Source organism: Euwallacea similis, chromosome 17 (genome assembly GCF_039881205.1).
Source record: "Euwallacea similis isolate ESF13 chromosome 17, ESF131.1, whole genome shotgun sequence".
Lineage (NCBI taxonomy): Eukaryota > Metazoa > Arthropoda > Insecta > Coleoptera > Curculionidae > Euwallacea > Euwallacea similis.
The window spans coordinates 4,110,609-4,136,976 of NC_089625.1; the positions used below are offsets into that span (position 1 = coordinate 4,110,609).

The 26,368-nt window shown below is 35.1% G+C and overlaps 4 protein-coding genes across 4 annotated transcripts; all 4 read right to left on the minus strand.

Moving 5' to 3' along the window:
• Positions 1-409: 409 nt before the first annotated feature.
• LOC136414402 (limbic system-associated membrane protein-like) lies at positions 410-3,150 on the minus strand. Its single transcript, XM_066398403.1, has 7 exons — positions 2,853-3,150; positions 2,578-2,799; positions 2,402-2,523; positions 1,363-1,504; positions 1,216-1,307; positions 648-1,164; positions 410-589 (listed from the first exon to the last, which is right to left on the minus strand). Exons 1-7 carry the CDS (start codon positions 3,028-3,030, stop codon positions 429-431), a joined length of 1,434 nt encoding a protein of 477 aa, XP_066254500.1. The 5' UTR covers positions 3,031-3,150; the 3' UTR covers positions 410-428.
• Positions 3,151-5,385: 2,235 nt separating this feature from the next.
• On the minus strand, positions 5,386-9,160 carry LOC136414406 (uncharacterized). Its single transcript, XM_066398408.1, has 5 exons — positions 8,261-9,160; positions 7,202-7,427; positions 6,503-6,673; positions 6,103-6,284; positions 5,386-5,755 (listed from the first exon to the last, which is right to left on the minus strand). The coding sequence occupies exons 1-5, from the start codon at positions 9,079-9,081 to the stop codon at positions 5,584-5,586; spliced, it is 1,572 nt and encodes a 523-aa protein (XP_066254505.1). The 5' UTR covers positions 9,082-9,160; the 3' UTR covers positions 5,386-5,583.
• A 658-nt stretch (positions 9,161-9,818) lies between these two features.
• On the minus strand, positions 9,819-17,176 carry LOC136414397 (uncharacterized). Its single transcript, XM_066398388.1, has 5 exons — positions 12,316-17,176; positions 11,172-11,388; positions 10,652-11,088; positions 10,288-10,398; positions 9,819-10,026 (listed from the first exon to the last, which is right to left on the minus strand). The coding sequence occupies exons 1-5, from the start codon at positions 17,152-17,154 to the stop codon at positions 9,967-9,969; spliced, it is 5,664 nt and encodes a 1,887-aa protein (XP_066254485.1). The 5' UTR covers positions 17,155-17,176; the 3' UTR covers positions 9,819-9,966.
• On the minus strand, positions 17,162-25,577 carry LOC136414303 (uncharacterized). Its single transcript, XM_066398223.1, has 4 exons — positions 25,449-25,577; positions 23,382-23,494; positions 17,221-18,199; positions 17,162-17,173 (listed from the first exon to the last, which is right to left on the minus strand). The coding sequence occupies exons 1-4, from the start codon at positions 25,545-25,547 to the stop codon at positions 17,162-17,164; spliced, it is 1,203 nt and encodes a 400-aa protein (XP_066254320.1). The 5' UTR covers positions 25,548-25,577.
• Positions 25,578-26,368: the final 791 nt, after the last annotated feature.

Below are 26,368 nucleotides of genomic sequence, written 5' to 3' on the forward strand. Positions count from 1 at the left end.
TACGACTCTTCCGTTACCTAAACGTGTCATTCATCCTCTATAATCTTCGATAAGAAAAATTGGTTTTTCATCATTTTAAACCACCTACGTAATTAAGAAAAACTAATTGTCTTTTGATTAATAGGTGCTTACAAGGTATTACTCTATTGAGCCGGATATATCCCCAATTAAACCTAATGAATTTATTATTGAGAGGCAATAAAGGCCAATTAAAGGGTTTAAACTGCAACTTTCCTCGGCTTTTGAGAGTAGTTGTAGGTCTATAAAAACGGACATTGCAAATTAAACATACACCACACTATAGAACACTACAAAGACTAATCAGCATTAATTATTTAATCAAGGACCAGACAACAACCGAATAATTGCAGTCTAGCAATGCATGCGAGAATCCTCATTTACTCATGTAAAATGCTGAGCAAAATATATTACGTAATATTACTAAGGAACACATTGAGGACAATCAATAGAAACATAAGAGTGGGCTTGGCAGTAATATCCAATGCCGCGGCACCCTGCAAATTCAAAGGAATGGCATTATCGTCTCCTGCAGAAAGTTGCACTGTGGTCACGATATCATCACGAAGTTCTATATTAGTTGGAAAAAAGTCATTAGTTTTAATAAATAATAATGATGGGTAATTTACCAGCCCCTGCAGTGGCAAACCTCAGAATAGGGCTTGGTTTAGACCAGCCGTAGCGATTCCTGGAAACTAATAGAACTTCGTAGATGGTCTTCAACCTCAATCCTCTTAAAGTGTAGCTTTTAGAGTAAACAGGCCCAGAGCTGTGCTCCGCAGGAATCGTTAGTTTAGTCCACTCAGGCCTATTCAAGCCTCTTCCAATCTTATACGGCCTGAACCACAGAGAATATTCAATGATTGGGGTGTAGCTGTCTACTTCCCATATCAACGTATAAGTGTCTTTACTAGAGATCATATCATTTTCAAAATTTTTTTTGAAGACTCCTGGATTTGGGACTCCGGATAATTGAATTTGAATTTCTCCCTGTCCAAGTTCATTAATAGCTCTGCAGGTGTAGATACCGAAGTCGCTACGTTGCACATTCCTTATCAGGAGAATGTGTTTCTCGCCATCCACCAAAGAAACTATCCTACTATCTAGCGGTACCACTACTTCTCCTTTCAGCCAAGTTACTTTGGCCTAAGAAAATATTCATCTAAGAAGCACATTGATAGTTAAAGTGATGCTTACTTGGGGGTCTGCAGAAACTCTGCATTCAAGCTGAGCTCGATGTCCAGGGCCGGTGTGAACCCAGGATCTTGACGTCATGATGTCCGGAGGATCTGAATGAATGGTAATATCTTAGATAAAACATAATATTAAGATTGCTAAAATTACAAATAATGCTCAAATCGATTCTTGCCTTGGCCGGCTCTCCCACTCCGTTATTAGCAGTGCATTCATAAGTACCAGCCAAATATCTATCTGAAGCAGTAAAAACCAGCACTTCCCTATGATTCAGAAGTTTCAATTCCTCTCCCTACAGATAAGTATAATTTTTTTATACATATGTATATATTGGGTGGTCTTCCAATGTGCAAAAAAACCATATCTTATTTAATTCGAGTCTCTGTAGGCGATGCTACAGATTTATAGACTAAATTATTCCATTAAAAAATGCGTAAAAAAATGTTATATCTGTAAAGTGACTGTACCGAAATCTTCTTGGTAAGTTGAGACACTCGTATATCAGATGTGTATTCAAAAATTCTCACTCTTTAATTCTGAACCCAATTTAAAAGAAAGAAAAAGTAGAAAAATTTGATTAAAATAGTAGAAAGGTAATACATATTACTCATAATGTTATTTATCATTTTCCTTGCCATGAAACGAAATACAGAAAGTTTTGAGTAATTAGTTATGCAATTTTCAGTAAATGGCAACAGGGAGCTAGTTATTTGTCAAAACGATATGCCAGTACGTGTGTAAGTGCGATAGAGAGGTCACAGTATTACGGATGTTAAAGTGTGAATGCTCCGTTGCCAGACTTTGATAATTTTCTGGTGAATGAGATAATCTATATGCATTTTTAATATAGAAAATAATAATATTTACATTAAAAAAAAAATAAGATACTGCAAGTCTTGTGGAGCAAAGTGATGTGTAGTAAAATGTGTATAAATTTATTATTACAGCAAATGACGTAAAAGAAACTTAATAGAAGTTTTCTATCTATTATAAAAATTGCTCAAACGAAATTAGTCCAAACTATTAATCTGATTTTGCAAAACTTGGATTACTGAAGCTTCCTGCAAGGATGCTTCGCATATCACATGATAGGTTTTTCTACGTATTTAAATTTTCTCAACGATAGGCAACTTTCATGAATAGAAAGCTTTTTTATTGAGAAAAGAGGTGAGGGTGAGATTATTATTACTTTGCTAGTCCAAGTTATTATTGGATAAGGCACCCCACTGCCTGTACAAGACATCCGCACTTCCTCTCCTAGTTTCACCTGCAGGAACCCAGATCCTGGGAAGGGTTCTACGAAAGGCGGGTCTAAAAATCACCACTTTCAGCCTTACTTATAAGAATTTTCAAGATCCTCCTTACGTAAAACTTCAATTGCGTGTTTCTGCCTAACCACCCCCCATGGTTCAGGCCTGGCGATTTCGCAGACATACTCCCCAGTATCGAAAGGTTTGACCTGCTGAATTTCTAAAGAGCCATTCTCCCACAGTTTGTGTCTTGGCGGGAGATAGACGGAGTCATTAGCGCTGTCTCCCAGAAGGTTGTCATTTTGGTACCATTTTACTGAGAGGGCGAAAGCCCCATCTATGCAAAAAGTAAAAAAATAGTGTTTATGTTTTTTTCAGGATGAAATATACCATTAGAAAGGGTATTTAAGTAGCAAGGAAGTAGCACTGTGTTGTTTTCCTTGGCTTTGACTGTCGTGGGTGGGCTGATAAAATCGTGGCACTTCACACCAATTATCGCACTAAGCACGAACGTCCACAAAGCAATTTGCACTAAGTGTGTCATAATTCTCTCGAGAAATTCAAACATCAATAAACAATAAACTAAGACACATTTAATTCTTGTTAAGTAACAGAATGTCGTCCGTAATTACTGCCAAGGGGACTAGTGGCTATTTGAGGTCGAAAAGTAACTGAAGAGGAGCTGTTATGTCTCAATTAAGCTCTACTTACCGGTCCTATTATTTAATTATACGATTTGTGACACACACGGGCCCCTATTGTGTTTTTGGTTTGGATCGTTTTCTTTTGTATTCCACTGCGTATCAGCGAAGAGACTGAGATTGGATTAAATTACGTGTGAATAAGGACGATTGAAGTGTTGAAATAGGCTCTAAGAGAGATTGAAGTTCAATAACCCAAACATTTTTAACAAAATTTAAAAAATTATCTTAAATGCACAAAGCTCTATTAAATATCGTAAAGTAGGATTACGCTTCTGAGATACCGATGTTCTGGAAGTTTGGCCGTTTGCAACCACAAAACTATTTTGAAATTTAGACCACTTCTTTGGGCTTTCTTCTTTACTCAGCACTGAAGCTAGGTGCAATAAATAGACGATGAATATTGAACAATATACATATCTACGATCTATATTTGCATTTTAAATTCAAAGATTTTTGAAATACGAATAACTGAAATTTTCGGTTTCAAATGGTCATGAAGTGTACAAGTGACAATTTTCTCTTAGAAAATCAGTGGCGTGCATGACTATTCCACCCCAAAAAAAATGAAAATTGAGTGGTCCGATTTTAAAAAGATTTAATTCCGCAGTAGGCGCACAATACAGTATTGATATGCTGCGGTCAAAACTCGAATCGGACAATTTAGATTTTTGAGTACGAAAAATATCATGAACCTATACATCATGAAAATTTTTGGCCCGAAAAATCAATATTGTCCGATTCGAGTTTTGACTGCATACTGTGTCGTACGCTTACTACAGAACCAACTCTATTTGAAATCGGACCACCTTATTTTTTATTTTTCCTTTTTGTTTAATTGTCGTATTAGCCACTGGTTTTTTGCTTTGCTCAGAATATGAACGAATAGAAAATTCAAATATCGCCGAGTACTGCAATCACAACCATAACAAATTGAATTTTTAAGGGTAGAATTCCCGTTGCGCCTCTACCAGTTCCTAAAAAAGTATTTTCATATAGCGCCATCTTCACGTCTTAACTTTAAGTAAGGTAATTTCTAGGTAAGGAATCTGTAAAAATGATTGTGTGGCGCCCTCTATATTTAAATAGCAAAACTGAGTATTACACAAAAAAGAAATCTACTTATATTTATCAGTTATATATCTTGTGTGTTTGATAGATGGCACTACCATTAATATACAAAAGGATTAACGTCACAAATGACAGCAATCTAATACACTTTTTCATGTATAAAAATATATCTTACATTTAAAATTAATTCTTTTGTAATGTAATTGTTATATTAATATAAGGACTCTTCCAGTAATAAAATTATATTAAAAAAAATAAAGTGTTTTAATTACTTCGAAATACCAAGGTTTCTATGATGCACCTACAAAATATGCTAAGTACAATAAATAGTCGATAAACATTAAACGATGCTCGTACTGAAATTTTTCCGATTAAAATTGTCAGTAAGTGTACGACAATTTGTTCTCCAAAAATCCAGTGGCGTACATGACAATTTCGATCAAAAAAATTAAATGAAAATTGGGTGCTCCGATTTCAACGAGATTTGGTTCCGCAGTAGGCGTACGATACAGTATTGATATGCTGCGGTCAAAACTGGAATCGGATAACTTCGATTTTTTGAGCCAAAAATTTTCATGATGTATAGTCCATGATATTTTTTGGTCCCAAAAATCGAAGTTGTCCGATTCGAGTTTTGACCGCAGCATATCAATACTGTATGGTACGCCTACTGCGGAACCAAATCTTGTTGAAATCGGAGCACCCAATTTTCATTTAATTTTTTTGATCGAAATTGTCATGTACGCCACTGGTTTTACGATAACCAAATTTGTGAAACTTTCTTAGTATTTGTAAATTTTAGACATCTTTTTCATATTTTTTGTGGTTTTATGAGACGCCGTTTAGCGCTATGACTGTATCTGTGTATTGCTTTTGTTTCATTGCTGTTACCATCCACCAGTTATTACAACATAAAGGATTAAAAAAAAAACAAATAAGGTTTAAAATAAAAGCGTTTAATTACCAGACATAAAAGAACTTAGATGTGAAAATCTTAGCAATAAATAAATTTATAATATAAACAAACCTAACTTAAAGATATAAGTCCATAAAAGATGCGACAATAGCTTTAAGCAATTACATTAAATGATTTTAAAAAATTATGAACATGTAATAATTAATATAACAGGGAACAAAAAGGCGTTAGAAAATTGAAAACATATGTTTATGCTCTGCACAAACAAAACAATATCATATTAAAATATTATTTGATTTCGATAACACCAAAATATTGGTTTGGTACTACAGATAGGTATTCAAGTAATGAAAACTGAGGACATCGGCGGGCTAAAAAAGTCATTTTAAGGGCAGATGTTTTTGCTTTGAAGCTTTTGAATAATGTATCGGATTCAGCATAAAGCTTCATTTGTTTCAAAATTAATTTCCTCTAAAGTTCCGTCGAGCTCCCTTAGAGATTTGCATAGTTTTACCGACCTGGAAGTTGATGGGCAGTTCGACAATCTAGCGCTGCGTCTGACTGGGACGACAAACAGCTTGTCCTCAGATGGTTCAGTTTTTTTCCTGTGAAAACAAAATACTGAATCGCAACCTTAAAATGCATTTAGGATTATATTTGAAACACTAATTTTTTCTTCCATTTAGTTTTAACTAAGAATAGTGTATGATTCCACTGGTCCAACAACCCCTACTTATGTATTCTACGTCTCTTAGTCCTAAACAAAATAGAAGAGAAAATGAACAAATCCGCCTCAAACGTATAGAACATGTTTTTAACTATCCGACTGTACATTATATCCGAGACTTAGAAGCTTGAAATACTATTACTAAGGCTAAGAAAATGATGTATGAAGTGACTATTTGTAAACTACTGCTCGGAAGTTTTAGTAAGCAACAGGATGACTACTTACTTCATGCTACGTTTGTAGACAGCGAAATTGATTATGGAAGAGATAAACACATTTCTTGCTTCTGCAACTATTTTGTCACTATGAGAAGTAGAGCTTTGTGTGCGTGCAGCATCATTTGAATTGATATCCAACAAACTGAACTTCTTCAACAACTGATCTAATGATTTGTTGACACTATTGACCTGTAAACATATTCGCATATGAAACAAACATTTGAGGACAACACAAGTTGGTTCGTTGGTTTAAACAAAAGTAATACATATATTAACTTGTATATTACAATTTACAAGAAATTCCATAAGAAACGAAATTCTAAATTCCAGATACACACAGAGCAAACCACGACCAACTTTCTACGAAGCGAGCAAACACATCAACATAATCATAAATATCTACGTACCTCAGCCCCATGAACAATTGCCTGTTGATAATACTCTACAGCGTTATGAATATTGCCGATAGACTGTTCAATAGCGGCCCTACATTCCCAATATTCGGGTTCTTGAACGATTTTGTTATACCTTTCCTTTAGTAAATCCAACCAAGCCATGCATTGAGTTCTTGGATAGCCCTGAAAGGAATTAAATACTTACACATAAATTTCGAAATCGGTTTGTGCACGAGATTTATTTTCTCACAAATATCATCATACTCCTTTCCCTAATTTATACTTCATAATATGATGTCCTAAGGAAAAAATTAATTACAAACTTAATTTTAGTTCATAAAGATTGTGCTGGTCGTGCCCCACGTTGGGTAGAATAAATGTTAACAGCATAGTGTATTTAGACAATTTAAACCCGCTAAGCTGGGATGTCACATATACATATATGCTATATGCAATTATTTATGAAAATTTGATCTATGTGAAACCTATATTTTGAATAGAATTTTGCCCTTAATTCGTATAGCACTGTGCACCTGTCAAAATAAGAATTGTAATCAGTTTAAAGGGCAATATGCCAAATACACACACGTTTATAAGGAAAATAAAGACTTTAATGCACTGTCCTTACTTCGTCATTTCTATGGAAATTAGTTTGTTACCCTAAGTCTCGTTCTTTTCTGTGACCTTAAGATGAAAATAAACAAACAATACCTCTTCTGTTAGTTTCAGCAACTCGGTAACCGCTTCTTTGGCATGCATCCCCAAATCATCATTACTTAGTATTTTACACTCCCCTTCATTGCTGATTTTAGGTTCGTTAGGTATATTTAAGCTTTCGTAGCTGTCGGAATGATTCGTAGCAACTTCTACATTCTCTTTATTTTCTTCAGAGGTATTATGTAAAGTTTGATCAACAGATGTCTTTGCTTCTAATCGCCTGAAATTAATTGTATATTCTTTAAAAGTAAAACCTGGATTTTTGTACCAGAATTGAACGAAAGTAAAAATTATTGATATGACAAATACTTATTAAAAAAAAAATCCCCAACCCGCTTAAACTTTATGAAGATCGTAATATCTCATTGCAAACAATAGGACATAAAGGTCTTCCTAGACATGATTCAAAATGGAATTAGCTAGTAAAGAGATGGCTCCAGTTTGAATGGATCAGTTGGGATGGGTGCCTATGTTCTCTGGTTCTAGAGACTCATTCCACAATGTTCCATGCTGCAGTGTTTGCTATACTCATATGCAGGCACAAATTATTATTGTCTGATCCGCCAAGCGATGTCTAACTTCAAATAACACAGTTTGAACCCTTGAAAGGTCATTTCAGATAATCGAAGCTCACTTTTTAATAAATTTAGTGACGGAGATAAAGTACTTATAATGGTCCTATTGACAGAAAGAACTTTCCATTTTGGGTTTTGTATTTAATTTGTCGGTTTTTACTGAAGTTCAGTGATTTTCTATAGCAAAATCTCTATATCTGGATTGTGGCTCTAAATTGTGATAGATTGAAATAGAGCCTTTCTCTAAATGACCTTTAAGGCATAAAAGCTGAGAGTCAATAAAAGCAGGAAAGAGGAAATTTATGGCTTTACAAAATTAGAATTTTCAGGATAAACAATTTTCTTAGGGGATAATAAATAATGAGTGCTGATTTGTTTACCTTGTACCACTTTAAAAAATTCACCCTGTTAAAAGGTTGTCTTAATACTCAAAAATTTGCTCAGTTCAAATGGCAATGAATTTATAGTCTTTACTTACCTCAAATGGTGAAACAGTGCTGGAGGTTTTCCTCTTGACTGCAACCATTTATCGAGTCTTTCTTGAAGTAAAGGCAAAGTAATAGCAGCTGGTGTGGACCTGACAAAGCTCTTATGTTGTTTATCAAACTGAGGAGTTGCAAATGAATAACTTCTGTCATATGGTGTTGGAGTTCTAAAGTTAAAATTATTCCTTATCTTCTTTTCCTCCAGTATAGGTGAAATAAAACCACCTTCCCAAACCCCATCTTGATCTAACTGTTCTTCAGATTTTGATATCTTTAGGGTCTTATGAAATTGAAGGTTTCTAACTTTACCACTACATTCTGAAGGTCTTATATTTGTCTTAGCATTTACTTTGGAGGATGCTGGAATTGTCTTTGTGGCCTGTGATTTAATGGTTTCTTTAACAATATTTTGATCATTATCACTATGTAACTTTGGATGAACATTGACCCCACATTTATTAGTGGCTGAATTCTTTGTAGACTCACATTTAGGCTGCTCTGGTCGTAAAAAACCAAGTTCAGGTTTTACAGAAACAGACTGTTTGAAGATTTTTCCTACAGGTTTTACAAAACCTTCCAAAGCTGGATTATAAGTAACAGGAGCAACGGACTTAATTGAGTTTTCTCTTGGAAATAGTTTTTCCGCAAGTTGATCCATCGATATGCCTGATTCTTGTACTTCCAATAAAGGATTGGCTTTCAGCATTCGTTTATAGGCTGTAAGAGTTAATCGTACTGGAGGTACTTGCTTACATTTCACTTGAGGTTTCTTGATATTTTTTTTTTTTGCCTGATTTTCCGGCTTGCGATCCATGTAAAATATTAGTGTTAATTCAGAAAGTAAAAGAAAAGGGGAGATATTTGGAGCGGTGAGTTTTGATTAAAGTTAATTTATTACTGTCTGAGACATTTTAACATTCAGTTAAGGAACAAAACAAAGCGAATTGCTACCACTGAGTTAGTCTTCAATAATTAATCTTTTTTGTAGATTTAATATATAACGAACATTCAAATATCGTTTTAAATAATTAAAATCTTAACGAACTCAAACTTCGAAATGTCAGATTTGATAATTTCCGTCAAATTTGTCATTTGTCTTCATTGTTCCAAATCCCAAGATTAGAGCCTCATATCGATATCGATATTTTATTCTTATATATTGGAGCAATTATCGAGAGATCTACATTTTTAATCTATAGTCGAAATTCTCCAAACAGAATTTCCGATATAATAATTAATCAGAACTATTATTGAACTATATCATCGATGTTATGCAATTCAATTTCAATGTCCAGATTATTCATTTAGAAAACTTAACTTCAGTCCAGCATATACTATTTTTAATAATTTGTGAAATAAGACATTAAGATTTTATGTACATTTCTTCCGATATACGGGGTGTCCGTATTTTAAGAAGGAACTACAAAATGTGCCGCTCTCTTTGAATGTTCAAATTCGCCATTTGTTTAATATTTGCGATATTATTAAAAGTGCGTGTTTGCCAAATAAGGTGCAAATTAGTATATGGTGAAATAAAAAATTTATATAGTCTCAAAAACATATTTTATTATTTTATCAAAACTAATAAATCAGTTAATTATCACAGAAAACAACAGGTACAAAAAATATTAATTAAACAAATATTGCAACATAGGTAATTAACAGCAATGAAACTAAAAAAAATCTAATTTGATGGTAACTAAGACTCCTGGACATCAACCGCATGGCACACTTTCTCGTGAGAAACCCAGTCCTTTAACTGCGAAGAAAATTAAACAATTTATGAATAAATTAAACTGTTTTGATCGATAATCTAGAATTAATTTCAATATTATTAGGTAATGGTGCTGCGATACACCAACAAACCGAATAAATATGCGAAATTTTGTGACTTATTTAATACTAGAATTGCTCGCCTTTCTATGTTTGAACTTTGTCCACCGAGTGTCGCATTAATTTTTAAAGTTTTCAAGGTTTCGCTACCTGAACCATCTACTAATTTTCATTAACTTGAACTAACCTGACAATTTTCTCCACAATACCACGCGTCCCCGCAAGCACAGTTATAGTTAGCGATTACTCCACATAAACACATCCTGTGGACAATAGTGATAGTTGTTTCTTCTTCGGCCTAAAAGTGAATTGTGAGAGTTACAATTTGTTTAGATAACTAGGATTTTAGTCTCAGTAGGTCTGAGAGTTGGTTAAAAATATCAGCGCTCTTTAAATTTTCTGTAGGAACACAATAAATGCTCAGTGAAATAGATTTAACACACCGCAATGACAGAGCAGTAGTAACTCTGAGACACTCGTTAAGAATAAAAAACTGTCGCTTTCTCAATAGATCTATCCCTTTTCAACTTCAGAAATGCGTCACTACTTACCCCACTACAATCCTGCATAACACTATTTTCCTCATTTTCTTGCTTAACGAAAACAAAGTCTATATCTTTCTGCAAGTCAGCAGTGTCTATATCATCAATCCAAGTCAAATCTATGGTCTCGATATTATTTTCCATAGAGCTTGAATCTATAGAAGTACTATTGGAACTGATTTCGCCAATTGCAGTTGGGTCGTCTATATGCGCGACAGGGAATTTTTGGTCCGCTTTTGCAGATGGTAGTGCAATGGGCTTAGTCTTTTGAACCGCAGTCTGTTGATCCAGGTTTTGGACAACTAAACAATCAGCAACTTCATGTAGTTTTCTTTTCTTGAAGTTTAAACTATGTCCATCAATGGCGGATGTTCTTTTCTCAGGACACATATATTGCTCTGTAGGGGCTTGATATGCATATACTTTCTCCTTGTTAACATGATTCTCTACAACCCAACGAATTGTTTACGATATAGTTTACAGAAAAAAGTATCTGGAAATTTGTTACTAAAAGGGAAATAGTAAATACCTGTGTTAGTTGTAGTGGTTCTTGAAACGCCTCGGGTAAACTGAATGGAAGTAGGGTCTTTTCGTATAGTATCTCCGGTAGGAGATTCGTTTTCGACGGTTTTTGGTAGATTCGATTGTTTCGATGCTCTAGCTCCATCAGCAGCTTTTGAAATAATGTCTGCTTTTGCCTTATTTGGTTGAACTAGCTGATTTGTAACATTGCATGGCTTACAGATCTGTAATAAAATTGTGGAAGTTTTCAAAAGTGAGAAACGCAAAGCATTTAAAATATAAATCGTGATGAGCATCCTCAGGAGTTCGATTCTGATCTGGTTCGGGTAGAAGGGGAATATTTGGATAGGGGTTTGTTAGATTCACTTTAATATTACTGAGGGATTTTACAGAATTCTCGACCTTTTGAAGTGAAAATTACTTTTTCAACTCTTCAAAAAGTGAGAAAAACAATTAAATTATACAAAAACCCAGGATGTCTCCCCCGGATTAATAAATTAGAATATCTCACATTAATCTTGTTATAATTTCAAGATCCATACAGTTCGTGACGTTTTTGAAACGCCACAGAAAATCTTGAATTATATTTAAGCGAAAAGCTCTTCAAAAATGTGAAAAACGGCGTCCATAAACAGAAACAAATCAGGGACGTCTTCGAGGGAACTCAGAAATCGAAAGAACACGCATTAACCTTATTACAAAGTCCTAAGATTTTTACAGAATTTTTTACTTTTTCGCACGCCCTTGAAAACTTCGAATTGAAACTGAGAAACTGTGACTCCCTTCAAAAAGAGAAAGGGTTCGGTCCATTCAAACGTTCGGCACCATAGGTTCCTCGCAATTTGCAGTTTGTTTTAATTACTTAAGAAGTTTTTGCCCGATTTTACGACTCTTTTAGCTTTCGCACTTAGCAGAGGGTCCTGTAAATTCTAATATTTGTTCTTTAACATCTAGAGAATAAAATGTGTTGAACCCTGTTGCAGATATAACCACGGAACAAATTCGCAGCCGTTTATCACGCCATTAGACAACCAGTACTTCAAAGTTTAACATAAACAAATTTATGCTTTAGACTTTACACAGCTTTTTATCCAAGATAAAAAAATCGCTGAGAAAAATTTATCATTTGTGATAAATTAACCTGAACTAACCTCTTTAGTATTTGTAGCCCGCTTTTTCCAATGAATGTTCTCACGTACTGGTGAAAGAACCGGACCTGATTTTGGTGATACTCCATTGATAACCCCGTTGTTTCCTGCAGACTCCCGCGGAGAAGGATTGTTCGGTGGTCCAAAATGTGTAGTTCCAGCAAAAGGCTCCCCACCAGAACTTGCCAATAACTTCGAGAAAATGGTCTGATTATCCAAAGAATTTCCACGGGGTTTCAATAAGTTGGGTTGAGTGTCCGAACGTTGAATACTTGTAGATGGAATATGGCTGCGATTTTCTGTAGTGATGTTCGGATTCAAATGAAACCGCGGAATTCCTCTATTGCCAAAATTTAACCACTGCGTGTAAACGTGACTCTGCGTCCTACTTTGGAATTGTGGGACATATACTGGAGTATACCCCGAAGCACTAGTGTTAACTCCCCCAGGATATGCAACGTTCTGAGGGATAATTCCTCGATTCTGAATTGCTGGTGGCTGCATGACATTCGATTGATTTAAATTATAATGATTTCTATATTTATGCATTCTTTTCACGGTCTGTTTCTCTGCATTCGTCTTCAGTAGAGAGTTGGCACCACCATGATTGTATTGCGTTGCAGCTCGGCTATTCGCAATTATCATGTTGTACTGCTGGATTTGGTACATCAGAGTCTTACGCATTTGCTCAGTAAATGGTGTCGATCTCACACAATTATTGTACATTCGCTCAAGGGCGTCATCACAGTACTGCATCATCACCTTGAAAAGTGGAATTTTCGCGTATGCTTTACCATACGGAACCAATAATTCCCGCAGAAGCAAACACACCAATGCCTTCGTGGTGGGTTTGGGCATATCTTTAGTTGCAAGATTATTCGTAATATCGTGTATTATTAAAGGCACGATACTGCTCAAATTACAAGAAACTCTAATATTCAAAAGCAACAGCTCCTTGAAGAGTTGTAACGACTGGCTATTCAGACGGGTTTTAGTCTGAGCCTCGAAAATCGCTATCTCGGCTTTGAAGTAACTTTTATAGAACTTCGCACGGATTAGAGTTTCAACATAGATATTTTGCACGTTGCAGAGCTGAGCTAGGAAGTAGAGGTGCCTCGAGAGAATTTCTGCTATGCGCATTCTATCATTTAGCGAAAACATCATCGGACCCTCAGCTACTTCTTCAGAAACCGAATGCGATTTGTCTGCTCCAGAGTGAGATTCCCGAGCGTCACTGCGATTTAGATTTGATGGTGATGGCATCATGGAGTTCTGCAGGGGGAAGTTTGAGCTAGGAATATCACTAGACATCATGGACGGTCTGGGGATTTGTTCTCGAACTTCAGTTGATGTTATTGATTGTGCAACTGTCTGGATTAAGGACGACAATGGATATGGACAAATTAGAGTTGAAGCTGTCGATTTAGGAACTGATACATTTTCATTGCTAATTATAGATGAACTCGAAGGATTTTGCGGAAAAACTTCGAGGTTGGAACTTGAAAACATTGTTGCTGCAGTATTTCCACCACACTGTTCTTGAATTACATTACCACTGTCTTGGGCGTGAGTATCTAGTGAGACAAAATCAGTAGGTTCCTCCTTTATGCTGGGAAGCAACGTAGATGTTTGTGAAGGTCCAGTAGGAGATAGAATGCAGGATATTGTTTCCCCTAAGGCAACATTGAGAGAAACCGAAGCTGCAGGAGCAACTTTCTCAGAAGAAATGCTGATGTTAACTGTATCCACCAAGGCATTATCACCATTGCAGGTAGTGTTACGTCTCTCTTCTTTTATTGATGCAGACGCACCATTAAGTATTTCTTCTTCGATTGTGGAACTAACAGATACCGACGTGGCGCTACATTTCTCTGCAACAGATGAAAGAGTCTGCATTATCTTCTCTGTAGTGAAATCAACAGAAATCGACGCTGGAACGACTTCCTTGGAAGCTTCATTGTCTTGAACTGTAGCACTTTTTCCTCGATTGTTCACACTGGGTGATATATATGAAAGAGTAGAATCATCAGTCGTTTGAAAACTGTATGTTTGATCTTCAACACAACTGTCTATATGTTTCCCGGAACTGCTGACCTCAGTCCTATACACATTTGATTGAAGTTCGTTTATTGAAGAAAATATTCCCGAATTTTTGGGGCAAACTGTGGGTGTAACAGCCGGATTGTGTGTTACCTCATCTCGACAAGCCATCGAAAAAATCAATGCTGCGTCCGAAGACCCATCAATACCGGACCTATCACTGTTTGACATTAATGTGCTCATTTCTTTTCTTGGAGCAGATATGGAAGGAACTCGAGAAGAACAAAAATTATTTTCAATGGAGGAAACTACTGATGTCGATACACCACAATCTTCCACTGATCTCCCGACCAGATGTTTCAACTCTGTGTCATTGTTACCACTACCTTGAACGTTTTGAGTACGAGCTATAGATGCATCTAAACTGCAAGTAGATACCATTTGAGTATCATCTCTTTTTCCTTTCATCAGTGCAAATTTAGAACAAAGAGCAAGAGAAGGGTCTTTTGGAGTATTTTCTATGGAAGACTCATGGACTTGCGCTTGGTGCAATTCAAGATTATCAATGATTCCTAGAGTATTTGAGTGCAGTTTGAACAAAGAAGGAACAGAAATCGATGCTTCGACATTTTCTCCCGATTTGTTCACAAAAACCCGAAACAATGTATTATTGCACTGAGCACCAATTTGTGACGATTCTGATTCATTCAAAGTAGATGTCTGCGCACTTGCAGTTTCTTCTTTAAAAGTGCTATTAGTTGAGTACCCTACACAAATCGAGGCAGATATTGCTTCTACATCTTCTACAGCTGTCACATTTTCTTGTGCCCTATACATCGTAATAATACCTTCTTCCCCTGTAGATTCTAGTATTTCCCTCTTCGGTTCAAGCAACATGTCGCTGAAGCAGTCTTCTGCAGGTGCCTTCAGCTCCTCTCCATAGTTCGTAGTAGTTAAATTAATTATAGGAATAGGAGGCACGATTTCCACAACATCATCAAGGTCGCGCTGAACAACGTTGCTGTCATTCTTCTTTCCTGGTTCATCACAAATATTGACTTGTTCAGTGCACTTATCAAGCATTGGCTGCAATTTAAAGGTTTGATGTATTGAAGGTTTAGTGGTAAGGGAGGTGCAGGTTTTTGCGGCAAAATAATGCTTATTTTCGCCTGTAGGACTGTTCAATTGTGAGATCTCCTGGGCCGCGACTTGTTCTTCTTTGTTTAATCTTCTCTTCTTTAGAATTTTATTTGATTGATTCACTGATTTTGGTTGCTCTTTATTAGTAGTTGTAGTCTGTGATTTTGCAATAGTTCTTTGGTCTTGTTTATCACCTATTTTCACTAAATATTGCTTATTGGTTTCACTATTTTGCTTTGGTTTCTCTTTAGTATTCTCAGAAGTCATCTGGCCTTTCAGTGACTTAGGTTTCATTATGTTAAAAGTCTTTCCTTCTTTAGGTCGTTTTATAGCGCCTTTAGTCGGCTTTTCACAATCTGACTTTGCAGTCACTATATTTCTTTTACTTAGATTTTTCACCATTTCGCATTTAAGCGATGAAGTATTTTTGGGGAGTTGAGTTATTTCGTCGTCATCTGAGGCTTCTCCAAATAAATCCCGAAATCTCTTTTTATATTTCTGTGGTATGTTATTGAGACTACTATCAATATCAGATTCAAATGTGTAAGTAGATCGAGAATGCTTTATTCGGGCGGGCTTCCTTTGAGGTTCCACGATGGATAATGACGTATCAACTACAGGTTTTAACTGTATAGTTTCTCCTGTAGAGGTACGTTTTCCTTTTACAGACTTCTTTGAGGGTTTTTTTGTTTCATGCTTATCCACATTAATGGATAAAGAACTGTTAAACGCAGATTTCTTTTCTACCATAGTTTTAGTAGTTTTTCCTTTAGAGATACGTTTTTCTTTCCCAGAGAGGACTTTAAAATTTATTATACCATACTTATGAGATTTTAAGCCCGTTTTACTTTCCTTTTTGTCCATAAAGTTCCTTTGTCTAGAACTTAATGATGAGTTGAACTTCATATTGCCTTTCTTCTTTTCAACACTTTTATTTCTACGTTTTTTCAGAGTATCTATCCTAGTTTTCTCTTCATCTTCAGAACTTTCTAAAACCATTATCTTTTTCCGTTTCTTTGGAAAAATTTTCACATCTGAGAATTTTTTTAATGGTTTTCTTACAATTTTAAGATCCTGTAACTTTCTAGTATCAGGACTCCCTGTGTCCATACTTCTTGGTATTTTACTAAACTGATCACTAGTTAATTGAGCTTTATATCCAGGTTGTTTTTCATTATTTTTCAATGGTTTCTTCAGTAAATCATCGGCGGCGGCATCTAATAAATTCAGGAGTTCCTGTTTGTAATCACCTTGACTTGTTTCACTAATTGCAGTTTTTGATACATGTATTTTTGTGTCATCAACTGGTAGGGACGCGTTTAAAGGTGTATATATTAGTTGTTTAGAAATGTCTGAAAGGGAAATAGCTTTCCTATTTCGCAAGTTATTTTTAATGATCGAAGATGCAGATTCCGAGTAACTTCTGGACCTATAGGAAGTACAAGTAATACCTTCAGTGTTTGGATTATCAGTTAATAAAAGTGGGACTCTTTTATCTGTCTCTGGCAGTCCTTGACATTTGTTAATTTCTAACTGAATTGGCATATCACTTTTCTCTTTGTCGTCAAAATTTCTCATATGAAATTGTCTTCTCCAGAAGTTTTTTGGAGACTCTATACCCATAACATTCTTATGTAACACACAGTTGTCCTCCGAAATCATTCTGGAGTTATAAAATAAACTTTCAACGCAATCAAAGTCAGACAACCGAGTATTCAAGTTTGCAACATTTATTGCGTTTTTCTCCTTATTGTCTCTTTGTGAGTTTTGACTGCCATTATCTATACTTATTGCAGTTTTCTGCTTATGTGAAATTGTCGCTTTGCAATAGACGGGTTTTCCGTCTTCACGACTGTCACTATTAGAACTATCAACATTCTTTGGTCTCGATTTTATAAATTGTTCTTCCTTTTCTGGCTGACAATTATTATCTCTATCAGTTTCTATTCTAATTGAAGAATTCTCGATATTTCCCTCTCGAGTAAAGCAGTCAATCTGCTTCTTTAACTCAGATCTACTACTTGAAGTGTTGGGTTCCAGATGTATTTTAGCCATTGGAGTTCGTTTTAAATCAATTTTAATATTGATTGGTTGAGTGGAAGTACAAGTTTTGTTTAAAGATGTCCGATTTTCATCCATGATACTCAGTCCAATATTAGTTTTTGATGTGGTTTTGACAAACATTTTTGGTTCTTCAAGGAAGGAATTACTGGAAGATATGGACTCTCGAGATGACTGAAAAACGCTTTCCAATTTCTCAACTAAATCATCTAACTTCTTTTCAGTGGTAGGATGCTTACGTATTTCTCCACCTTTTTCACTGTTATTGACTTTTTTCTCTACTTTAGGTAAATGTTTGCTATTTTCTATGGTTTGTTCTTTATGGCAACTATAAGTTAATTGACTATCTTTGGTTTTTTTACCCAATACCGTTAGCGGTTTAATTTGATTATTTGGGCTTATCTTTAATTCGTTGTCGTTGTTGTCGCTCTTTGTTTTAGTGTCTGAGTGTATCAACCTTCTATCTGGTATGCGATCTTTATCTATCGAATTTGTACTTTTCTTACATAATAACATTTGTACAGTTTCATCCAAGTTTCCTTGTTTTTCGCGTTTTTTGCAATAAAAAAAGTTATTTATTCGATATGGCCATCTGTATGGTGAACGGTATGGTTCATATCTGGGTGGTCTGAACGGTGGCGTCGGCCTAAAAATAGCAAATAAAACGAAATAAAAAAAAGAACGAAAAGAACAAAATATTTAAAAAATGACTTGAACAAATTTTCTGTGAGGAAAACACTTTTGTAGTAGATGTTTGTATATAACTTAAAAAATCGAAAATAGCACTACACGACAAATTAAATAGATCCTAGGACAAGCCATAGGCCTGAAAGCATGAAGAGATTTTTTACGACCAACTTTAGCTGATTCTTTATTCATTTTTTATATGTTTTATATTTGATTTTCCAAAAAATAATAACACACACACACGTTGGTCAAAGACATTAGCATGTTTCAAAGTTTTACAGTTTTATTTCGTAGTCACAAAAATCGGAAAAGAGAATGAAAAGAAGAAACCTGTTGTGTTATTTTATGCCAATCAGATGTTTGACGGTAAATAGTAAAAGGCTTAATCTATGCCTTATGTTTGCGATTCGCCTATTGTGAGTGTTTCTTTTAATAATCATCCGTTATACCAATGTCTAATTATTACAAGGAGGCAATTCATCATGTTGTAACGGATTGGACGGTCATGTCGCTGTAAGATGAAGTTTCAAACGAGATGGCTATTTGAGAGCGATATGGACAATCCACTTGAGGTCCCATCAATAGTTAAAATAATAAAAATCAATATCCAATATTCAAAATTTACCTGTGGTAAAATTGGGACGTATAAATATAATATAATAAATATTATAAAAATTAAAATACTTAGATTGCCATTTTTAATTGGATTTTTATTGACCCACCTCATAGCAATATACGTTTAACAAGCAGTGAAATAGAAAGGCAACACAGTCCACTGATCTAGTACTACCCTTTGTAAAGCAAAAATAAATAACAAAAGATAAGGAATATTTGTGTTTTTATTATAGATTCCCACACTTACATACAACTGAAAGCAATATACAGGTATCACCAGTTCAAGTAAAAATATAGGGATTATGCAAGTGAGAGAAGGATCGCATAAGGTTTAATATGCCACCGACAAAGACCAACGAAGTGGGTTGCGCGGTTAGCGGCTGACGCGGGCCGGGTTAGTCCAGTGTTACCAGGACGTCTCATCGTTTCAGAATTTTTTATTGATATAAGTTCTAATGATGGATTAATCGTTTGTTCTGTTTTTTTTTATTTATTTACATTGCTATTTTTTGCCCTGATATTTTTAAAAAATTCCATTACCGTGAAGGCAGCGAAATCGATACTAACTTAAACATCGGAGTGGAGACGTCGCTCCGACACGGAATACAACAACCACATACACTTTAATAAAATATTTAAATGCATTCATAAAATGGAATTTTCCACTTCAAATAATCCTCGATAGAGTACTTTTAAAACACATAATATTTGTAATATCACTATCAGTACAGCCTAGAGACTCAACGGGTTGGAAAAACGGAAAAATCGAAAAAGCAAGAGTTTTTTCCAGGCCTCGAAAAAACTGGCAACAAACCAAACATATTAAAAATGCAAATTTAAAAGAAACCGGAAATGCTTCTAAAGGTGTTACAGGCAGAATTTAAATACTGATTAGGAGTGAAAATTATATACATCAGTATTTTTATGCTAAAAATTTCAACCTTAAACTAATGTTATCACTTTTGAGTTACAATGTTTATAATTTTACAGTGAAAAATGTTGTAACGCGTGTGTAAATTAACGCACCATTAATAGTGCCAACTTCTATCAACGTTAAAATGTGTCGACTTATTAATTGCTGTCATTAACGCACTTGTTCGTTAAACACCTACAACGGCAAAGAAAATAAAATTGACAAATAACTCATAATTACCATCATCATTCTGCTAGCTGGTTATGACTAACCCATTACAAAAAGAAACGACACACTACTTAGCCCTTTAGAACGATATGTCTAGACCGGTAATTTTAAGCACGCAAGTCACAGAAACGCTACATAAACTTCGCATTCTCCATAAATCAGGTGTTCCGACATCGTGAACAAACACACGATATAGGCGCTAATCAGTTTCTACCTAGCAACATAGTTGAATTCTATAAATCCGGAAAACGATTTAAAAAAAAACACACACACACACATTTATATTCGAAAAACCTTGGCTGAATGAAAAATTGTGACTGACTTCAAAAATTTCTTAACAGAACCTTAAATGCTACGATAGATGCAATATAAGCAGAACATCATTTTCGATGCATCAGCAGTTAAACTAGAAGAAAGGGTTACGTTACATACGGGAATAAGATTACCTTACGTCGATAAATGCAATATAAGCAGAATATAATTGTAAATACATCACCAGCTAAACTAGGATAAAGGGTCACGTTGTAAACAGGAATATGACTGTATCGAGTTTCATTACGCAGCACCTGCCTGTAATCGTTGATTTTCTGCTATAGATCATTCTAACCTTTTTGTAACTTACTGGCAAAGGATCATAAAACATTTTATTATATTGCGTGTGTGAAAAGGTGGATCACGGTTGCTGAGTAACTGGTCTGTTCTTTGAACTCTCCAAGGCTTTTGATTCTATTAGAGAGATAGTGCTGACTTGCTTGACAATATCCGTACCATATATCAGTTCTTTTGGTGTGTCATGCCATAAACAATTCGGCAGGGTTATGCGCAAATAGAATGAGTGTGATAAGGGAGTAATTGTGGCTGGTAAATACCAATAAAGCTACTCTTGTATGTTTTGTGGTTGATGGAAAGTCAATGGCCCTGGCCAGCGACATCAAATTTCTGGAGACGTGTCTTGATCAACGCCTGAATTGGAACGTGTGCTGTAGATACTTCCTCTTGATTGGCTGAATGAAGCTTTTCCACCCACCATTCTTTTGGTCGATATGACGAAAATATACTATATCTTCAGTATTCAATCAATTTTGCGCTAAAGAATTTTATTTTGGAGAGTTTCAAGCAGCGTGGGGCAGGATTTTCAAAACTTTGGATTATTAGGGCCACATTTGGAGGAGGACATCCAAGACCTAGTTGTCAATCACATTTTAGAACCACGAATATTCTCGCAACTCTATTTATATATTTTTTGTAACTGGTGTTTCTTGTTAAAAAGTATCCTAAATTGTTTCTGCTTGTGAGATTCCTGGTAAAAATCAAGCTCCTCCAAAATTCAATAGTCTTTATGTCTTCTTCTAATTTACTGCCTGGAAGAGTCAAGTTTATTAAATTTATGACTCTCTATTATACAGAAAGGAGCGAAAAACGTTCTTTCTTTATTTTTGACCACTTGAAAGTTATCTTTTCCTCATGTGAAAACCAGATGGCCGAGGTAATAAATCAAAGGGTATCTGCAATATTGGTCCTTAAGTAGAGAATGATGGTAAATTTACTAATCACTAACAGTTAAATTCTAGAAGTCTCTGTAACGCTAACACGGACGTGACTTCTGACTGCGATTAAATAAAAGCAAAATAGAAAGATCTTGTCTGAAATTATTTGTAAACCCCATACTCAATATTGCGCAATTATAAAAACTACTCACCTGTTAAAACTGTAGTGGCCAGAGGTACAAAGGGTCTCCTACCTCTAGTTTTTAAAGAAACACTTCAATTTCTCCGAGAGACTTAACATTTTCGAGGCATTTTTTAAAATTCCGTTAGTTTTAATAGAAATATCACGGCATAACTATAATCTATCTTTTCACGCTATACTTATTCCTTTCTTATACGTTATAGACTTTTCTTTAGGTGTCACAGACCCCATTTAACGCTGCCATTACTTTATAACGTAAACATCGCTTTGCTGGCAGTAAAGGATATTTATTTATTTATTTGATGAAGGAAATTGAACAACTGAATATACTCTCCATCTCCAAATAACATTTAAGAACTGAAACCACATAACAGGAAGAATCGAGGGAAGAATATTCAACCTTCATGACCCCCATAAAATATGATGTCGAGGAGAAACTTATCTATCATCTTAATAGGAAGTCATAAAATCTTTCTAATGTTCGGCATACCTTTCAATCGTTGTGGAAGAAGAGGCCGGTAATAAATAACTGCGCTAAACACCCAATATACGCCGGTCTTGTGACTCGGATATCGTGTACACGTTCTCTACTGTAATCAATTACGTATTCGAAAAATCACACCTATGTTTAGATTTTAGCATTTAACTAACTTTAACAGAATTCACTAAAAAAGTGTCTACAATGTGCATGGAAAGACTCGAATACAGTTAAATTTTATATCCCTATAATGGTCGGCATTTTTACCTTAGGATTTTAAGTGTCGTTTTACAACCTGTTTATGGGCGATTTATAGTAAAATAAAATCGCGAAGAAATCTGTTACGTGACTAGAACAAATCTGTCCAATTTTTCACGTGCCATTACCTTTCAGCCAAAATCATGGAGAAAACCGACATTTTAACAAACATTTTTTTCATGTAAGTTTGCATAAGAGGGAAAGCACCCAAAGTGATATTGGCTGTAATTTTGCTATGTTATTAACAGGCGTGGCATACTGTATAATACACTTTAGTTCCATTGTGAAAAACAACATGCACCAAGTTTACCTTAAAAAATAGAAACTAGTTCGCTTTCAAAACAAATTGTAGACAACTGAGTATTCCAGGTTTAGTGACAATAGAAAAAAAGGTCCTATGATTCATGGGCTTCATACATGGACTCTAGTTGATGGTAATCATCTCAATCCATTTTTGTACATTTTAATTTTTTTAAGAATTTTAATTTTAACGAAAACGTATCGAGATACGAGAAAATATCAAGCAACAGAAAAGTTGAATTTTTGCACGCTCTATCCAAAATAATTATGACAATGGCTAAAATCTACTGGAAGTTATTAATTTTGTGTATAATTCCGACAGATCAACCCCACGGCTACGCTCTTCGAATTTCTGGATAAATTCTAATATTTCTAAAAAAGAGATCATATTGTGATTGCACGGAGAAAATCTTATTTAAATCGGCCTAAACATAAAAAAAAAATGTTATTAACGAATTTCTTTCTAATCTCCAACAACCTGTATATCGCAAATGGGGCCATTCCAGACATATGTTTATAGAAACTTATTTTCTTATTTTGACTCAAGGGATACCTTTTAAATTTGCGGCGTCTGTTTAGGAATCACCCTGGATAAAACTATATTTATAACTACATTTTTAATTTGACAAGGTCTTGGGTTTAATGTTTAGTTCAACTTACAACGATGCGTAATTGCTGAACGGCCTTGCATAATGTTGATGCCAATTTGGCATGAAATCTGGCACAACTCTGCGTTCCGGCGGCGTTCTAATTCTCCAATTTGTATTGAAGAGCTGGAAAAAACATTAAACTTATTTAAATGTTATTGGTGCGGTATGGGATGAGCATCATTATAAAGGATTTTTGTGTTCATACTCAACAAGGGTTCAAGGTCGTGAATTTAGAAATCATTATAAAGACTAGAAGGGATGCGAGATGTAAATAATAAAAAATCTAAATACATCTACAAAGTTCCAATACATTTTTCGACATTCCAAAGATCATTCACTACACTCGTTATTTTTATCTTACACAACTCTTTCCCTATTCAACGATAAGTTCCCCACTTTCATTAAACCAAATTTGAAAATTTTCATTCTACACCTGCTAAAGCAGTTATTCAGTTCTGTGTTGCACATGGAAATGAAATGCCAGCGTGGAATCAATTTACTGGTTGAATGAACGATTCTGTTTATAATCATTCGATGTTGCCCAGTGTGCAAAATTACTGTTTAGGACATCAGTTTAAAAAATTATTATATTTAGTTTGGTAAATTATGCCTTTATGCAGATGATTTTTACTGCAAGAGGAAAATATGAAATATGAACCGAATTTAAATTCGTCCAATAAATCAATGTTGCACCTCTAATTTGTTTAATACACGTGGTAAATTATTAGCTTACCTTCAAACTGTTATGGCACCAGCTAATAATTCGTAGGTGTACGTACACTAGTAAACTTGAACTATATTTGTTGATTTTCAAAGATACCGTCCTTAACTTACATAAATTGAGAAATAGTTTCACGTTTTAAAACTCACAAACCGAAGTAATGCTTAGGCCTTCCAAGACGCTTTTACACGATCAGAAGAAATATCCGAAGGGACGTTTACAAACAAAGCGTTCTTTCACGCGATTGGTCTAGTGAGACTCTTTTTAGGGCGGTATCTGCGTTGGTGGCCTAGTCTTTTCCTTCAAATTTAAGTCTCTCTCTGTCCAGGGGCTCCGTTCCCACGGAGATGTCGCAAAAACAAGAGGTGGTAAATGTCCACTAGGTAAACTCGACTGTCACCGCCAGGTTAAGATTGACGAAACACAACTATCGCCTTTAAGTTTTTAAGGGATGACGAGTTTATGGCGGCGTTAATGCGAATGTCTGTCAATTCAGCGTCTAATTAATGGGACATCTAACAAGAGTAAACTATGTTACAACCAATGAAAGTGGGTCTTTTGTGCTAAGCCCAGAGACTGAACACTAGAGGTGCAAATTATTTTCACACACTCTAACATAATTCACACTTTCTTGAAAGTAGCACACCTCAGGGAGTAATAAAAATATGCAAGATGTTGCTGTTTACTATATTTCAGAGAATCATCTGCCTTTGAAGGGAAAAGTAATATTATAGCTGTAACTCTACATGTTGAGGTATTTATTATTACTTTTAACAATATGTGTTTCTTCACTTCACGTTTCTAATCGCACCGCACTTAAGTTCATGCCATGGATAGATTTTGTTTTTTAATCACAGGTGTGTACATTAATTATTTGTCTTGAGTATTGGGTTAATTTTCTTAATTAATTTTATTTTAACAAGTACTGATCTGTTTCGTGATGAGTTGTATTATTTTAATTACAATTCAGTTATTGTCATCATAACTTTTTAAAAACTTAAAGTGATTAATCTGAATTCTGGGCAAATTGAAAACACGTTGAATTAGAGATCATGAAGATATGGGGCAGAATAGTATTTTCACCTATTTAAGCCAACCCACATCTGAATACTTCTTTGGGCTCTCATGGACGCATATGCCAATTCTCTAGAATTTTTTTTTGTGAGAGTTTTCATATATCCTCAGGCACTAGGATTATTGAACATTACTTGAGCAGACAAATTTTGCAGGTATGATTCGAACGAATGATAACACTGAACTCAATTAATGGAAACTAAAAAAACTAAGTTAAGAAAACTGGCATTTATTCCTCAGAAGATATCTAGGCATGCTTCAAATGACTGAACTTGAACTTACATGTGGCTTATAATAATAGTTGGCTTGTGGAAAACGCCGTTCACCCCAAGATTCATGTTCGCGTAATTGATTTTCTAATTTTCTAATTTTACGATCCATAGTATTAATATTTCCAAATGTAGCACTCACCAAGCTTCCCGCGGAATGCCGGTCACGTTAATGTGTTGATATTGTGACAATTGTAAACGTAGGGCGTTGATTAAATCGTTAGCTATTTACCATCATTATCTGAGAGGTTTTCCATCTTGCCGTTGGAGTAGGTCGGAACAGTTCCGAAGGGTCTAGTTCGGTTTTATAGCTTTTTAAACTCTGTACGCATAAAGTAGTTTGATAACTATGACCAGTGTATATATTATTTGGAATTAAAAAAAATTTAATTGTTAATTTAGAAGGGGTTTAATTTGAAAGTTGTAAAAAAAAGCAGAAAAAAGCATTTGGATTTCACATTTTCTATAAAAATGAACATTATACTTCTCCCATTGAAAAAAAGGTTCCTGCTAAAATACTTCAATCCCTTATACCGGATTTAACACTCCGAGAGTGTGGTACACCAGTCCTTTATTACAATTGGAGAGCGCCTCTGGCCGACATCCAACAAATGAATCGATCTAAGACAGGCCTCTGATATTTCAACGTCTGCTTGATATTGTTTTAACGTTCACCTTTATTACTTATTATTAGGCAAACATGCTTTAGTTTTAATTAATGCGGGTGGGGCCTGTGCAATGTTTACCACCGATTATTCAATTTTGTATTTTAATTTGCAAGTATTAAAATTGGAACCAAACGCGGTTTCAACGACACATTCCTAAATTTATGGGGTTTTCATTATTTTACACTGACCATGCTTGGGCTACTTTTCGTTTCTGATTCCACTGGTAAGATCTGATAAAAGTGTACATGCTGACCATTCGATACGA

Coding starts and splice junctions, on each gene's coding strand:
- LOC136414402 (XM_066398403.1), bottom strand. CDS start 3,030: ATGTTTGAATTTCTCGAGAGAATTATGACACACTTAGTGCAAATTGCT. Junction 2,524..2,577: donor ACACGCAATTGAAGTTTTAC/GTAAGGAGGATC, acceptor GGTGATTTTTAG/ACCCGCCTTTCGTAGAACCC. Junction 1,165..1,215: donor GAGTTTCTGCAGACCCCCAA/GTAAGCATCACT, acceptor ATATTTTCTTAG/GCCAAAGTAACTTGGCTGAA.
- LOC136414303 (XM_066398223.1), bottom strand. CDS start 25,547: ATGGATCGTAAAATTAGAAAATTAGAAAATCAATTACGCGAACATGAA. Junction 23,495..25,448: donor ACTATTATTATAAGCCACAT/GTAAGTTCAAGT, acceptor TGTTTTTTCCAG/CTCTTCAATACAAATTGGAG. Junction 18,200..23,381: donor TTCAGCAATTACGCATCGTT/GTAAGTTGAACT, acceptor TGCTATTTTTAG/GCCGACGCCACCGTTCAGAC.
- LOC136414406 (XM_066398408.1), bottom strand. CDS start 9,081: ATGGATCGCAAGCCGGAAAATCAGGCAAAAAAAAAAAATATCAAGAAA. Junction 6,285..6,502: donor CAATTGTTCATGGGGCTGAG/GTACGTAGATAT, acceptor ATATGTTTACAG/GTCAATAGTGTCAACAAATC. Junction 5,756..6,102: donor GTCTACAAACGTAGCATGAA/GTAAGTAGTCAT, acceptor TTGTTTTCACAG/GAAAAAAACTGAACCATCTG.
- LOC136414397 (XM_066398388.1), bottom strand. CDS start 17,154: ATGATTTCGGAGGACAACTGTGTGTTACATAAGAATGTTATGGGTATA. Junction 11,389..12,315: donor GGGCTACAAATACTAAAGAG/GTTAGTTCAGGT, acceptor ATTTTATTACAG/ATCTGTAAGCCATGCAATGT. Junction 10,027..10,287: donor ATTGTGGAGAAAATTGTCAG/GTTAGTTCAAGT, acceptor TTTTCTTCGCAG/TTAAAGGACTGGGTTTCTCA.